This window comes from Rhinolophus ferrumequinum, chromosome 6, assembly GCF_004115265.2.
Source record: "Rhinolophus ferrumequinum isolate MPI-CBG mRhiFer1 chromosome 6, mRhiFer1_v1.p, whole genome shotgun sequence".
Taxonomy (NCBI): domain Eukaryota; kingdom Metazoa; phylum Chordata; class Mammalia; order Chiroptera; family Rhinolophidae; genus Rhinolophus; species Rhinolophus ferrumequinum.
Genome location: NC_046289.1, coordinates 66,283,544 through 66,301,492, shown reverse-complemented (window position 1 = coordinate 66,301,492; position 17,949 = coordinate 66,283,544). Strand labels below are relative to the sequence as shown.

Here is a 17,949-nt window from a genome sequence, read left to right as displayed (position 1 = left end):
AGAGTAATTAAATGCGTTGAATGTTTGATTGCATTCGCCAGGAATAGTTTGATAGACCATTCTCCACAAGAGAGGAACAGCCTTGCCAAAAGGACTAGCCTACTTCCTCACTGTCAAGAAATATGAAAGGTCTAAGATCTTACTCTATTTATAAGCTAACAAGTTAACTTGCCAATTGTATGCATGCTGCCAGAAGACAGTCTAAATCAGAGACAAAGGACTTCTTTACACACAGCCCCATAAAGGAGCATGAACTTCACATCTGTGTTGGTTCCCCTTGTTCCGTGGGGATGTGCTGAGGTGCACATTGCACACACAGTGGGTTTGCATCACGGCATTGGAACCCCTGAGCTTAGGGAACCCAAGTCTTTCATAATGGCCAGTAAGCCTGACTGACTTTTGCCATGGAGAGAGACTGTTTTTGTTATACTTGATACTAAACAAACTAACTTCAAAGGGAGACCACTGTATCTTCCAAGGGCTTCACTAAACACATTTTTGAAAAGACTGTCTGAAACAAAAGCAGACCGTGCCTCTGCTTGTTAGATCTGCAGAAATGAAACCCATGGAGAATTGCCACCTAACACTGGCTTAGGTTTTTTCTCTAGTAATACTTACATAGGCGTTGCCAGTGTTTGTCTTTGACTCATTTTCTATGCTTCCATGAGCTATTTGAATCTTTTCAATGGATAGGTTCATTCTTTCAAAATGCTAAATGCTCTCATTAGGTTTTAGTTAAGTCCAATAGGCCTACAAGCCATTGTGACTCTTTTACTCAATTTCGCTTATTTTCAAGTTCCTAAAGGTCGTTTGAAATGGGAGATAAGACCATGTTTATCATGGAGCTTATGATCAAAGATTTATGACATTTAATATATGTAATGAACACCTGAGAAACTACCAGACAACTTATAAAAAAGAATACCCCCATTCCTATCCACTTGTCTTCAAGGTTACCATTACCTTGGATTTTGTTTGCTTAGCATTCCTGTGCTTTTTTTCTTGATAGTTCTACCACTTATTTTTCTTCTGCCAGTGGCTGTTTCAGTGATTCCCATATTTTTGCTGTTTTTAGGCGTACTGCTAGTACAAACTTCCTTGTCTCCAGCTATTCACGTACAAGAGTTTCTTTAGGGTGTATAGGAATAAGTGTTTGAGGGTGATGTGCTACAAAAATCTGTGGGACAAATTAGTCTATCGGACTCATGTTTTCCATGAGTACAAGAGATAATATATTGAGCATTTTAAAGATTACAGAAATAGCTGTGCTCGTTCCTTTACAAACTAATTTTGACAACTTGTTCTTATATAATAACCTTTCTACTGAGTAATAAAATTTTCAGTGTTACTTCTCCTTTTTAAGTTTTATTTGTGGCCAGTATTTCCTAGTTTGGTGTTCTTTTCCACTCTTTATGGTGTTTGGTGAACATAAATTCTAAATTTTAGTGCATTTGACTTTATCATTCTTTTGCTGGTTGTTTTTACAAACTCCTCCCTATCCTTGGTTCAAAGATTTTCTCCCTATTTTGTTCTAAAAGTTTTAGTTTTGATTATAACTCGGTTTGAACTGACTTCTCTTCTGTAATAGGAATCCAATTTGAGTTCTACCATATATATATTAATTGTTTCAGCACCATTTATTGGCACCTTTCCACCACTGATACAGAGTGCCATATCTATCATATATCAAGTTTCCAAATTTGTTGAGATCTGTTTCTGGTTTCTCTAATCAGTTCTGCTGGTCTGTTTGTCCCCATACCAGTACCAGATTTTCTTCTTTACTATAGTATTAATTTAGCTCTACAAGAAATCTTAATATCTGTAGAGTAAGTGCCTCTACCTTCTTTTTCCTCTTAGATTTTTTTAGATTATTCTTGTGGCCGTTTGTTCTTCAAAAAACTTTAGAATCAGCTTATCGAGTTTGGTGAACAATCCATTTGCAATTTGTATTTGAATTGTACTGAATCTGTATATTAGTCTGGAGAGGAATTTAGCCTTCTTATTCGTGAATATGCTATATCTCTCTGTTTAGCTCTTCTGTATCTCTCAGTGAAGCTTTGCATTATCTTCATAAAAAATACATGTGTTTTATAAGATTTTTTTTTGGTACCATTTTGTTGTTAGTACCACTGTAAATGAAATTCTTTTAAAATTTCATTTGTGACCAACTTTGAAGAAGCATCTTTCTGGCTTTTTCAGCTGATAAATTCTTCTAAAGACCTAAAGCAATAGCATCACATTCCCAAGGTGTTAAAAAGCAGTAGTGAAATGAGGTGTATCTTACAATATCTGTGTTTAAGAAGTATAAAAAGTGAGCATTGTCCTTTGTCTTCTCACATAAAGATTGTGTGACAGGATTAATATTTATGGACTCTTAACTTAGGTAGTTTCAAATTATGTGTGTGTTTTGGTGATGGTTGACTTTTTTCTGAGAGTGAAATTGGAGTAAAAAGTGGATATTTTCAAAATAAATCTCAGGAATGTATATATAATGTGTAACTTGTAGTCATTGTATTCATTATAAGAAATACATCCATCAGGAAAAAGCCAGAAAATTTTTTCTCTAATTCCTTTTTTATGATGCTCTTGCATCTCTTTTTAAATCTACGCACGTGCTTACTTTATTGTGTGTTTAAGTTCCTTTTCCTTCGTGAAGTCTTCCCAGATCATTTCATCATAGTGATTTCTTCCTCCAATAATTCCTGAATTCTTACATATCCCACCTTAAGTTATAGTTATATACCTTTGCAGGTAGGATGATAAAAAGCATAGTTATATAACTATGTATGAGTATACACATAGTTGTATAACTTACATATTCCGGAAACCTTAAGTTATAGTTACATAACTTTGTATGTTGTTACATAACTATGCTTTATCATCCTCCCTGTGAGGGTAAGAGCCATTTTTCTGCTTCATTGTGCCTTCCATAGAGACTAGTACTGTGCATTTATTAGGAAATCAAATATATATTGTTGAATATTGAAACTAAAAAGAAAACTGAGTGGGAGGTATTAGCTCACAATTTTCCATAGGTATAGATAACGCCATAGAAGAATAGATCATAAAGATCATAAAGACATAGAAGAATAGATCATAGAGTTAGAAAAATTAAACTCTATAATCCAGAAATATTACTTCATTGCACATCATACCTTTAGTTCTATAGCATAATTAAAATTGGAATGCTTTTGTTTCTGTTAAGTTCCTACTATGTGATTAGAGTGCTAATGAAAGCAAAATTTCAAAACTATAATAAACAAGGCTGTGAATGAGATAACCTCTTCAGTCTTTAACTATTTTTATTAAACTTTCTCCTCCATTTATGACACTACTAAGTAGGTGGTTCGACTTGGATATATCCATTTAAATTCATTTTTGAATTGAGGTACACAAACTTTTTAATTCACCAATTCTATTTTTAGAAATTTGTGATACAGATATGCTTGGACGTGTGTGTTAAAGGTAACTGTATCAGAATATGTATTACAATATTGTTTATAACATGAAAAAACTGGGAAGAGCCTATGTGTATATTAATCGACTAGTTAAATAAATTAAAAGTCATCCATTCAATGGAATATGAAGCTGCATTAAAAGAATAAGGTAGAGCTATGCGTATAAACATCAAAAGATGTCCATGTTGTATCATTAAGCATAAAAAAGGGAAGGCACAGTACAAAAGGTCCTATTAATATTTAAAAATGTTAAAGATCCACATATATTCATGCACACGTATGTGTAAATTAATACATAGCCAAAAATTGGAAGCTACTACGAGAGTGGCACATTTGTTACAATTACCTGCGCCCAAAGTCATAGTGTACCTTACAGTTTGCTCTTGGTGTTGTGTGTTCTATGGGTTTAGACAAAAATATAATGACACATATCCATCATTATAGCATCTCATAGATGCTTCACTACCCTAAAAAATCTCTGTGCTCTGCCTATTCATCTTCTCCCCCCCACCCCCACCCCCCACTCCCCCCCCACACACACACACACTCATACAAACCCTGACAAGCACTAATTTTTTTGACCATCTCCATAGTTTTGCCTTTACCGGTATGTCATGTGGTTGGAATAATACAGTATGTAGCCTTTTCAGATTAGTTTCTTTCACTTAATAGTATGTAAGGTTCTTCTGTGTCTTTGAAACACTGAATAATATTCCATTGTCTGGATATAGCACAGTGTATTCATTCACCCACTGGAAGACATCTTAGTTGCTTCCAAGTTTTGTCACTTACGAATAAAGTTGCTGTAAACATTTGTGTACAGGTTTTTGTGTGGGTATAAGTTTTTAAATCCTTTGGGTAAATATCAAGTAGTGTAATTTCTGGATCAAATCAAAAGAGTATGTTTAATTTAATAAGAAACTGCCAAATTGTTTCCCAAAGTGGCTGTACCATTTTGCATTCTCACCAGCAATGAATGAGGTTTTGTTGCTCTACATCCTCACCGCACTAGGTGCTGTCAGTGTTCTGGATAATGGCCATTCTATAACAATACAACAGGTCCTCAAATAGCATCGTTTTGTTCAACATCATTTCATTGTAACCTGGATGAGATGTGTAGGAACTTAAGTATTGTTTATATCAATTAGCCTATTGTAAAATTTTTTTTTAAAATTTCATTCTGCTACAGTTTCAAGTACCTATCAGCAGTGTTAAGTGAGGACTGACTAGTGGTATCTCGTTGTTTTAATTTTCTTTTCCCTGATAACTTATGGTGTAGGACATGTTTTCATGTGCTTATTTGCCATCTGACTAGCTTCCTTGGTGAAGTGTCTGTTAAGGTCTTTGGCCCATTTTTTTAACCCAGTTGGTTTTTTCTTGTTGTTAATTTTTTTTAGATATCTTTGTATATTTTGGATAACAGTCCTTTATCAGATATCTTTTACAAATATTTTCTCCCAGTCTGTGGTTTGTCTTCTCATTCTCATGACATTGTATTTTGTAGAACAGAAGTTTTTACTTTAAATGAAATCAAGTTTATCAATTATTTCTTTCATGTGTCATCATGCCGTTGATGTTGTATCTGAAAAGTCATCACCATGACCAAGATCATCTCTTCTGTTCCACTAATGTATTTGTCTGTTCTTTTGCCAATACCACACTGTCTTGATTACTATAGCTTTATATAGTAAGTCTTGAAGTCAGGTAATGTCAGTACTCCAACTTGGTTCTTTTCAAAATTGTGTTGGATATTCTGAGTCTTTTGCCTTGCTATATAAACTTTAGAATTAGTTTGTTGATTATTCACAAAGTAACTTACTGGGATTTTAATTGGGAGTGTGTTGAATCTATAGACCATTTTGGGAAGAACTGACATCTTGACTCTACTGAGTTTTCTGATACATGAACATGGGAACATGTGTGCATTTTGTTGTTGTTATTCATCAGAGTTTTATGGCTTTTCTCATGTATCTTGCACATATTTTGTTAGATTTATACTAAGTATTTTATTTTGGGGGGTGCTAGTGTAAATGGTATTGTTTTTAATATCAAATTATTCTTGTTCATTGGTGGTATATAGGAAAGTGATTGGTTTTTGTTTATTATCCTTGTGTCCTGCAACCTTGCTATAATCCCTTATCAGTTTCAGGAGATATTTTGTTGATTCTTTTGGATTTTCTACATAGATGATCATGTTAGCTGTGAATAAAGACAGTTTTATTTTTTTCTCTCAAACTATGTACCTTTTGTTTTCCTATCCTGTGTTACTGCATTAGCTAGAAATTACACTACGATACGGAAAGGAGTGATGAGATGGGACATGCTTGCCATGCACTTGATCTTAGTGGGAAAGCTTCAAGTTTCTCACCATTAATTATGTTAGTTGTAGGGTTTTTTGCAGATATTCTTTATAAGTTGAGGAGGTTCTCTGCTACCCCTGGTTTCCTGAGAGTTTTTGTCGTGAATTGGTGTTGGATTTTGTCAAATGCTTTTTCTCCATATGTTGATAAGATCATGTGATTTTTTTACTCTCTTGATGGATTACATTTATTGATTTTTTAATGTTGAACCAACCAGCTGGAATACATCCCATGTAGTCATGGCATACAATTCTTTTTATGCAGTTTTGGATTCAACTTTCTAATATTTTGTTGAGGATTTTTTTATCAATGTTTGTTTAAGGTACTGGTCTGGAAGGTTTTTTTTATTTTTCTTGTAATGTTTTTGTCTGGTTTTAATATTAGGGTAATGTTGGCCTCATAGAATGAATGAATTAGGAAGTATGTCCTCTGTTTGGATCTTCTGCAAGATTGTAGAAAACTGGTATAATTTATGCCTTAAATGTTTGGTAGAATTCACCAGTGAACCCGTCTGGATCTGCTGCTTTCTATTTTGAAAGGTTATTTGTTCAACTTATTCAACAGATGTAGGCCTATTCAGATTGTTTATTGAATTTTGGCAGATCGTGCCTTTCAAGGAATTGATCCATTTGATCTAGGCTATCAAATATGTGAGCTTAGAGTTGTTCACAGTATTCTTTTATTATCCTTTTAATTTCCATGGCATCTGTAGTGATATTCCCTCTTTAATTTCTGCTATTAGTAATTTGTGCCCTCTTTTTTCTTAGCCTGACTAGAAGCATGTTAATTTTGTTGATCTTTTCAAAGAACTGGTATTTAGTTTCATTAATCTGTATTGATTTCTACTCTAATTCTTCTTTTTCTTCTTCTTCTTCTTCTTGTTTTGGATTTAATGTTTTTCTACTTTCCTAAGGTAGAAACGCAGATTACTGATTTCAGATGTTCTTTTCTAATATATGCCTTCAGTGCTATCAATTTCTCGTAAGCATTTATTTCACTGTATCCAACCAAGTTTGATAAGTTGTGTTTTTATTTCTCTTTACTTTAAAATAACTTTTGATTTCTCTTGAGATTTCTTTTTGACTAGTGTGTTATTTAGAAGTGTGTTTAGTCCACGTGTATTTTGGGATTTTCCAATTATTTTTCTGTTAACGATTTCTAATTCCTTTGTGGTCTAAGAGCAAACATTGTATGATTTCTGTTTTTTTTAAAAAATTTCTTAACGTCGGTTTAATGGCCCAGAATGTGGTCTGTCTTTGTTAATGTTCCATGTGAGCTTGTGAAGAATGTGTATTCTACTGGGCTGGATGGAGTAGTCTGTAGATGTCAATTATATCCACTTGATTGGTGGTGTTATTGAGTTCAACTGTGTCCTTAGTGATTTTCTGCCTGTTGAATCTGTCCATTTCTGATAGAGGAGTATTGAAGTTTCCAGCTATGATGGTGGGTGCATTTATTTTTCTTGCAGTTTTATCAGTTGTTGTCTCATGTAACTTGACACTCTTTTGTTAAGCACATATATGCTAAGGATTTTTATGTCTGCTTGGAGAATTGACCCCTTTATCATTATGTAATGTCCTTTGTCACTGATAACTTTCCTTGCTTTGAAGTCTATTCTGTCTGAAATTAATACAGCTACTCCTGCTTTCTTTTGATTAATGTAAGCATGGTATGTTATTCTCCATCCATTTACTTTTACTATATATGTGCCTTTATATTTGCAGTGTATTTTTTTATAGACAACATATAATTGGGTCTTATTTTTTTTTAACTCTCACAATCTGTCTTTTAATTGGTGTATTTACACCATCATCAATCAAAGTGATTATTGCTATAGTTGGATTAATCTCTCATATTTGTTACAGTTTTCTATGCGTTGTCCTTGTTCTTTGTTTCTATTTCTGTATTCCACTTTTTCCATCATTTGTGGATTTACTGCACATTTTATATGATCCCATTTTTCTCCTTTTTAGTATATCAGACCTTAAAAAATTTTTTTGTGGTTGCTCTGCAGTTCAAAATACACATTTACAATTAATTCAAGTCCATTTTCAAATAACACTAAACTACTTTACAGGTAGTACGAGTACCTTATACTAACACAATATTCCTAATTTCTCCCTCTCATTCCTTGTGTCATTGCTGTCATTTGTTTCACTTTATATATAAGCATACATACATACATGCATAATTATACGTTATCAAATAAATTGTTGCTGTTTTTAATTTTTGTTTGTTTGTTTGTTTGTTTAAAGTGTGTTTTTCCAGGACCCATCAGCTCCAAGTCAAGTAGTAGTTTCAGTCTAGTTGTGGAGGGCACAGCTCACTGGCCCATGGTGGGGACCGAACCGGCAACCTTGTTGTTAAGAGCACCTCACCAACTGAGCTAACCAGCCACCCAAATTGTTGTTGTTTTTTTGAACAAATTTCTCTGTTAGATTAAGAATAAGAAAAGTAAAAGATTTCATTTATTTTCACTTATTCCTTCTTTGATTCTCTTCCATTCTTATATAGATCCAAGTTTCTGGCCTATATTATTTTCCTTCTCTTTAAAGAACTTCTTTTAACATTTCTTCTATGGTAGGTCTACTGGCAACATGTTTCCTTAATTTTAGTTTGCCTGAAGGATAATTTCCCAGGGTACAGAATTCTAGATTGGTGGGCTTTTTCACTCAGCACTTTATAAATGTTTCATTCCACTGTCCTTCCTTGCATGGTTACTTAGGAGAAGTCATATGTAATTTTCATCTTTGCTCCTTTATAAGTAAGGTATTTTTTCCTCTGGCTTCTTTCAGGATTTTTTCTTTATATTTGTTTTTTTTTATAGTTTGAAAATATCATGCTTAGGTGCACCTTTTTGGACATTTATCTTGTTTGGTCTTCTCTGAGCTTCTTGGATCTGTGGTTTGGTGTCTCACATTAATTTGCGTAAATTTTCTGTCATTATTTCAAATATTTCTTCTGTTTCTTTCTCTCCTGGTATTTCTATTTCATATATGTTACACCTCTTGTAGTTGTCTCACAGTTCTTAAATATTTTGTTTATATCTTTTGGTCTCTGTTCTCTTTGCTTTCAGTTTTGGAGATATCTATTGATACATCGTCAAGCACAGTGTTTCTTTCCTCAGCCATGTCCAATCTACTAAGCTGATCAACACTTATCTAGTCCACATTGAGCCTCCAGAAATTCATCAATTACAATTCAGCTTTTCTTAATCCAGCACGCTTTTCCATGGCAGTTGCCACCCATGAGTCTGCTTTTCCTTTCTCTTTGTGTTTTCGATCTTTAGCATTTCGTTTTGGTTCTTTATTAGGCTTTCTATCTCTCTGCTTGCATTGCTCATTTGTTCTTGCATGCTGTTTTATCCATTAGATCCCTTAGCATATTAATTATGTTTTAAATTCCTGGTCTGCTAATTCCAGCATCCCTGTCTTGTCTGGTTCTAATGCTTGTTTTGTCTCTTTAGATTCTGTTTTTTGCCTCTTGGTATGCTATGTAATTTTTTTTATAACCCAACATGATGTACTGAGTAAAAGGAAATTCTCTAAATAGGACTTAGTAATGTAGTGGTCAAGTGTGTGGGAAGAAGAAGCATTCTTACAGTCCTATGATTAGGTCTGTCTATTAGTCTGAGCCATGCTTCTGGACTGTGAACTTCTCAAGTATTTGTCAGTTTTTTCTCCTCTGCTTAGAGGGGTTGGGTGATCACAGTTGACTGGAGTTGGGTATTTCTCTTTCCCTAGGTCAAATAGGTTCTGATAATACCCCAGCAGGTCAGGCTCTGGTTACGTAGTGTCTCCTGAGGGCAGACTTTGTTAAGAACCGAGTGCTCTCTAATTTCAAAATGATTCCTTTCCTCTCCCCCTGCTGGAAGCATGTGGTGATTTTTCTTATATTTATTCTGGGAACCTGGTTGAGCTCCTGCAGATAAACTCACAAAAGTTGGGCGACTCACTATGACTGGGTCCCCCTGGAGTTTTTAACTCTCAAAGTTGTCCACACTGAGCCTCCAGAAATTCATCAATTACAATTCAGCTTTTCTTAATCCAGTACTCTTTTCCATGGCAATTACCACCCATGAATCTGCTTTGTTAAGCCGTTACTCCCTTTATTCTCCTGTCTCCGATGTCATAGGCAGTGGTTTGCCCTGTGTCCTTCTCTTTCTTACGGACCCAAAAAGAGTTGTTGATTTTTTTTTTTTTTCTGTTCAGCTTTTTACTTGTTAGGACACAGTGGCAACTTCCAAACACCGTACATGCAGAATCAAAACCAGAAGTCTGTATTACTTTTTAAATTAAATTTTAAGTGTATAAGGAAAGACCTAAGTTTAAATAATAAATAGGATGACTCAAATAATGCTTTATTAAAACCGTTTTGAAAAATTTCACTTCTAATAGGTTATGAAATTTTGGAATATACACTGTATATAGTTTTATTAAACATAAGAATTGCATTCTTTTGTCATTTAAGTAGAAATTGTTTGTATTTTAGATAACGTTCAGTCATCCAAGCCTGGACATTCAGGGCAGAAGTATAGAATATGTACAGTGGCAAATATCCAAGGAATGTGGAAGCCTAAAGTCCCAAAATAGGGTAAGTAATCTTAGTTTATCTTCTGATATGGGATATAACTAATGAACATATAAGTGAAATTTTCTAGTCCTTCTAATACTCCATTTAGTTGAATTGCAGCTAGAAAAAAAATTTTAGTGTATAAATTTGCTACATACATGGTTATAAACCTTTGGTCCTGTACTTTCTGGCCCACTGAAAGGTCTACCTATATTATGGAGGGATAATCTGCTCCACTCTTCATCGTCCACCAATTTAAATGTTAACCTCATCCAAGAAACATCTTTATTGAAACATGCAGAATAGTGTTTAATCAGATATCTGGGCCAGTGACCCAGCCAAGTCGATGCATAAAATTAGCATTCACAGTCCTTATCTTACTGCAGTTTTCATCTCTTTCTTTCTTAGGTCCCTTTAAAATCCATCCGACATGTCAGCTTTCAAGATGAGGATGAGATTGTCAGAATAAACCCTCGAGATATCTTAATACGTCGTTATGCAGACTACAGACATCCTGACATGTGGAAAAATGACTTGGAGCGAGATGATACTGACTCCAATACTCAGTTTTCTAAGCCGGACAGTAAAAAATCAGACTATCTGTACTCTTGTGGGGATGAGACTAAGTTAAGTTCACTCAAAGACTCTGTGGTATTCAAGACACAACCTTCCTCATTAAAATTTAAGAAGTCAAAACGAAGAAAAGAAGATGGTGAACGTTCTCGCTGCGTATACTGCCAGGAAAGGTTTAATCATGAAGAAAATGGCAGGGGGAAATGTCAGGATGCTCCAGACCCTATTCGAAAATGCATATATCAAGTTAGTTGCATGCTCTGTGCAGAGAGCATGTTGTATCATTGTATGTCAGACTCGGAGGGAGATTTTTCTGATCCCTGTTCATGTGACACTAGCGATGACAAGTTCTGCTTACGATGGTTAGCCCTAGTAGCTTTGTCTTTCATTGTACCATGTATGTGCTGCTACGTCCCTTTGAGAATGTGCCATCGTTGTGGTGAGGCATGTGGGTGCTGTGGGGGGAAACATAAAGCTGCTGGATGAAAGGGTCCAGGGCTAAAATGAGTTTAAAATCTTTGTTTCCAGGAATTAGCTAACTTGGATTTGTGGAAGCTTTGGCAAGCAATATGAAATCTTGCCTGGTGTCATTGGGGCCACACGTGGAGGAAGCAGAACTCGTCGGTTCTTGGCATTTCACAAATGCAAGCCATGCCTAACTTTTCCCTTGAGCGCATGGCATGTTTTGTTACAGGTTGTAAAGAGTATTTGCGAAAGGAAGCCATTTCTGGTTATTGGCTATAAAAAGTAAGCATAAAATATGATCCAACTAAAAGGGATTAATTTTTGGCGTTTTTGTATATTTATGCATTAGGTGATGGGACGTTTAAAGGTTTGAATTCTAGGACATGAACTAAAAGTGCACTAGGGGACAGCTGATTTCAGTCTAAGAAAAGTTAACACTTGGAAATTATAAGAAGTTAAACAAGTGCAACTAAATCATTTATTGTTTTTTGAAAGCAGTTTTATGTATAAATAACAAATGTTTATATTTAACTAAATATAAGGTACGAATTATGACGTATTAAACTTTTCTTCCCCTTCCTAGTTCTAAAGTAGATGTACATATATCTACTGTCACATTCCATTATATTTTGAATATTTTACTCATCTAGTTAATAACACTTTTCTTTCATGTGAATGATTTGATATTTTCATCCTCATTTCCCTTTGGCTCTGGTTTATATTGAGTTATATCTGTACATTCTGGTAATCTAAAATCCTTAAAAATATTCTAATAGCCTTGAGTGACCAACTTTTTTTTAAAGCACAGATGTAATTGTCTAATGTTCTGATGGGAACGTAACACTTATTTTTATATAAAAAGAGACTGAGTAAACATTATAGAAAAAAAATGAGGTTTGGGGATTGTTTTTGTGGTATTCAACCAGCAAGTTGTTTTCTTTCAGAGTTTCCTCCTTCGAGAAATTATATTGCATTTACAAATATTTTACGAAGCAAAACGTGTAACTGGATAGTTAGTGTAAAAGTTTCCTCTTGAGATCTCCATTTATCATTCCGCTAACCCAGAATTTGTTCAGCTGTGTTACTAATTTTTTAGCTTAATCCTCAGTGCTTATTATTCACATAACAACAATAACTTTTCTCAGTTGCATTTTATTTTATTTTATTTAAACTGGCCAAAAGAAAAATTATGTTAAACTGTGTTAAACTATCCCAGGAAAGTATTTAATCCAACGTTGTGAATGAAATATCTTGTACATTAAATTTATTGCTTTTGCAGAGCATTGTATTACTGGATGTTTTATTTACAAAGTAGTTGGATAAATGTTCAAACAAATTGTTTAAAGTACTTTTGGGGGTCAAATTGTTTTTTTTTTTAAGTGTTACATTTAAACTCTAACCAAGTAAGGGGTTCTTTAAGAACATTCCCTTAGAGGGAAAATTTGAGAAGTGTGCCTTTCTTTAATGGCTGGAAGTTTCAGAAGTGATAAACATTAAAATCACACTACCATTTGAAGCTTATTTTCTATGCAGGATTTTAAATGTCATTTATCATTCTTTTTACATTCACACTTAAGCTTCTGTTAGCTGTCTTCTTTTGCCCCATATCAAACTGAACAATGTATATAACACTGTCTGTAAAATACTTTTTTTAAGAAAGCATTTATATTTATATGACAGCTTGAACTGACAACGTTGTGTATATAGATCATCTTGAAGTATTATTTCACATTGAAAAGAAGAAAATATATTGATAACTATAGATGTTATGAAGAAGAGGTTATTTCTAGTTTTGTACTAAAAATCAATTGGATGAACTAAATCCAAACGTGACACTGTAGCAGCAGTTTTAAGTCTTATTTTTAACTGTTTATATATTTGGATGCTGCTACACCAGATGATCTTCATCCCTGAAGTTTTCAGCTAAACTTGGTTACCTAGAATAGACTGTTAACTTTCAAAATTACTTTTTATTGGTGGAATGGGAATATTGGTTTTCCTTGTGAATGAATTTTCATATTTGTAACTGCGGAGTTTATAATTCAGGTTCGAGCAAGGTGTGAATAACTGAAGAAAATAACTTGCTGGCTATATAGGAAAATGCTGTGGACATGAACTGTGTATATACTTCTGGGAAGAACAAATTAAATCATTTCTTCTGTTAAGCACTAATCAGTATAGTGCAACTCCTGGTTCTGTACTGTATTTTATATGCAACATATATGCTTTAATATTTTAATGTTTGTGCATTAATATTTTCAAATTGTTTAACCACTTTGCTGCTAAGATTTTGCCGTCCCATCCCCATTTTTTCCTTTACAATTTTAAACAAGTTTCTTCATTAAAAACTATGGTGATAAAATGGTTTTTATTTCACCTTGGATCTTTATAGTTAACACACCCAGTTTCCAAATTGGTCCAGAAGACTAACTGATGATATAATGTTACCTGAATCTCTATGTGGAAATTTTCTCTTGAGTAAATTAGAATTCTTATGTGAAAACTAACAGGTAGTTTAAATTTCTTGTTCTAACGTGTGTATAGGTATGTTCAGGGACATTTTCTCGTTCTGCATATAGATTTGGCACTGCCTATTGGCTGCTCCTCTAAAACCTTTCTCTTTGTTTTTAACCTGGCAGTATAAGCAAAAGGCTAAACAAAACTGCTTAAGTAATAGTAAATATGGAAAATGAAATCATCTAGATGGCATGATTGATGGCTTGTTGTGTTCAGGCTTGGTAACTAAATGATTTTCCTCCTGCCTCGAAGAGGTGTAGGGGGAATCATTTGATAGCTGAAGAAACGTAAGGTGTGGAACTTGAGCACCACCTACTGGATAATTTATAGGCCAGAGACATGAGGTGGCAATTGGGGTCTGACAGGGTTCATCACTGTTACCAGTAAAGGGCTATTTATGTGGTGGCCACCTCCAAATGGAGAAAGCAGGAGTAAGAAATATCTCAAAGGAACTGTAAAAGGAATCTTATCCCTAATGTGTCTTGTTGGTTGCTGGAAGATTTTAAGCACTTTTTTCCTTACATACCTGTTTTAAAATATTTATTGATATTTTGAACTGGCAGTCAAAGTTAATGAATGTGCTGAAGCATTTCTAGAACCAATTCTTTTAACTGGCTCAGGCCATTACCAAAATGGTATTCTTATTTTTCCTCCCATTACTAGTCAGGGAGAATTTTTTTAAAAACAAATAAACATCACCTGTATTAATATCAAGAAAACTTTAAAGAGAGTGTGTGTGTATGTCTCTGGGATACTGGGGCAGGGTTAAAATTTAAAAGGGAAAACTTGAAACTACCTATTTTCATTGGTTATTCAGCAGTGCCTAATACGAACTTTCAAAGTAATACAAATGCACTTTTAATTCATGTTACAATGCCATCTGATATCTTGGGTAAGTCTTTTTCTTTTATCCCCTCCAACCCCATCTCCCACCCCCACTTACTTGAACAGCACTGAGATGTTTTTTAATATTTATGTAAATCTCCAAAATACAGGAAACATACTTTCCTCCACGTGGGCAATTTAAAGAATCTTAAGGATACTTCTCTTGAAATTTCTTTTTGGTCTTGTGGTTACATTTTGGAATATGTTTAAGATTGGGTTTTTAATTTTAGCCCAAAGATGCATTGAGTAACATTTTTCTACATAAAACTGAAAACTTTAGTCACCTGGAAAACAGATTCTTCACTAAATATTCTCATTCTTAACTTCACCTGTACGATTACATTTCTAAGTGTAAGAGAAAGCACTAGAAACTTACATTATTGTTGCACTTAAAAAAAAAATTGGTCTATAAATAAACCACAATAATAATAGCACCGTAAGATGTTTTGCAGTAAATCAAAACATAAAAAAGAAATCACAACTGAAGTGATTTATATAAACCAAAAAAAAGGGCTTTAAGGTATAAAGGTACTGTTTGCCTAGCAGCCAGGTGGTTATAAAACTTTCATATGCTTTGATACACTGATGTTAGCCATTGTTTCTGAAAGCTCCTTAAATTGCATAAGTTGCTAGTTTTGAAAATTTTCAAAAATAATCTAGTTGAAAAGCTTTTGTATTAAAGATAGACATAGATTTTTGTGAACCTTGCCAGTATGTAGTGTTATTTGCTTCCTGTTCTTGACCTCAAAAGTGCCTCACTTGTATATTATTTCCATTAAAAGCTTGACTGCATTCTTTCTAATAAGCAATGAAATATTGTTTAACTCATGTCATAATGTATCTCCTTAGATATAGTTGACTAGCTTGATAGTTTTGGGTATATAATGTAAATATGCACATAAAAGTTTGTAACTGTTTTTGTTACATCATACCCATGTAATTGGACATATCAGATGATATCAAAGAATTTGTTTTAATTACCTGATTAAACCTGTCATGAAATATAAAAGGACTTTTTCTTACTCTTCTAGAGGATGACAAACTATCACAAGAGATAATTATCAGAAGAGAAAGCAATAGAAATGGAAGCTTTTAATCATAATTTTTTAAGGTATATTTTTAACTGAAAGCTCGTGTATAGTTCATCTCAATGACTTATTCATCTTTGATTGTATCCAGATTTTTTTTTAATAGTCTCTTACCTAAAAACATTATGTTTATTGGTTTGGGAATATGTTACAGCTATATATATGTTAACCACCTTAAATGATATGTGGGGAATTTTTAATCCAAGACTGCTACTAATTTTTTTGTGTGTCCTAGTCAGTTTCAGAGTGTCACTTGTAATATAAACAAAGATAGCTAATAATCTAAATGAAAAATTATTAGGACAGTACTCAAAAACCATAGTGTATTTCAACACCAGAATAACTTTCAGATTACTATATTAGTTATATTTGTTTGAAAAATCAAGAATTAACTCTTTTATACCTTTACCATAAATTATGAAATATAATCTCATGTGCCTATTTACAGGTTTTCAGAAATTTGTTTTGTATTCTTCACATCAAGTTGATACCCACAAGTGAGTAGAATAGTTTTTACATCAGAGAAATTGAAACGAGGGTTTCTGCTTTGTTATTAATATAGTATCATGCACACGGTGGTCCTTAAAAAGAAATCAGTATTAATAATATGAAAACTAGAGTTGACTTCTTTAAAATTAAATCCTCTAAGATTTGCAGTTTTAGACCCTTGAAATGATGGCTCAAAATTATATTCATAATAAAAGTCTAAACTGCAGAATTTAGATAGTTGAAATGGTGTTTTGTCTAGCAATCTTCGTTTTTATTATGTATTTTTAAACGATCACTTTTAATCTGCAAATGACCCTATAATGTAAGTATTATCCTCCTCATTTTACTAAAGAAGAGATTTAGGCTTTACTCAGCACAATACCCTCTAAGTCCATCCATGTTGTTGCAGGTTAGAAAATATTCCCAAGATCACTTAAGAGACACCAGGATTTGAACCATATTTTACTTACTCAACGGTCATGTTTTTAGTCAAAATGAAGTTTTGCCTTTTGTTATGAGTTTCAGATGTACTTCATAGAATAAGCATGTTGTCTTGTTAAAATGAAAATTTTTTTCAAAGATTTTTTTTCAATTACAGGTGACATACAATATATTAGTTCCAGGTGTGTAACACAGTGGTTAGACATTTATATAACTTAAGAAGTGATTACCCTGATAAATCCAGTACTCACCTGACACCATACATAGTTACTACAATAGTATTGACTATATTCCCTATGCTATACTCTACACCCCCATGACTATTTTGCAACTACCAATTTGTACCTGTTAATCTCCTCCCTTCACTCATCCCCTTAACCAACACCCCACTCCTTCAACAATCAAAATGCTCTCTATGAGCTTGTTTCTGTTTTGTTTGTTCACTTATCCTGTTCTCTAGATTCTACATATAAGTAAAATCAGATAACATTTGTCTTTCTCTGACTTACTCTACTCAGAACAGTACCTTCTAGGTCCATCCATGTTGTTGCAGATGGAAAGATTTCGTTCTTTTTATGGCTCAGTAATATTCCATTGTATATATGGAATGTACCACCTCTTTATTCATCCATTGATGGACATCCAGGCTCCCTCCATATCTTGGCATACACAATGCTGCAATGAACATATGGATGGACATGCCCCTTTGAAGTGGTGTTTTGGGTTTTTTCAGATAAATTGCACAGAAGTGGGATTACTGGGTCCTTCTTTGTCTCTTGTTATAGCCTTTGTTTTAAAGTCTTTTGTCTGGTATAAGTATTGCTACCCCAGATTTTATTTTTTTTCATGTTCATGAAATGTCTTTTTCCATCCCTTTACTTTCAGTCTGTGTGTGTCTCAATCTGAAGTGAGTCTCGTGTGGGCAGCCTATGTCAGGGCTTTGTTTTCTTATCCGTTCAGCCTCCCTATGTCTTTTGACTGGAGTGTTTAATACATTTGTTTAAAGTAATTGTTGATAGATATGTAGTTATTGTCATTTTGCCATTTTATTATTTTTTTCTTAAGTCCCTTAACCATTTCTTGTAATACTGGTTTGGTAGT

The 17,949-nt window shown here is 33.8% G+C and overlaps 1 protein-coding gene across 1 annotated transcript in view; it reads left to right on the top strand.

Moving 5' to 3' along the window:
• SPRED1 (sprouty related EVH1 domain containing 1) overlaps positions 1-14,670 on the top strand; it is a 114,083-nt gene extending 99,413 nt beyond the window's left edge. Inside the window, exons 6-7 of the mRNA XM_033108713.1 lie at positions 10,310-10,411; positions 10,799-14,670. Coding sequence (XP_032964604.1) covers positions 10,310-10,411; positions 10,799-11,449 — 753 coding nt within the window. The 3' untranslated portion in view covers positions 11,450-14,670. The remainder of the gene's footprint in view (positions 1-10,309; positions 10,412-10,798) is intronic.
• Positions 14,671-17,949: the final 3,279 nt, after the last annotated feature.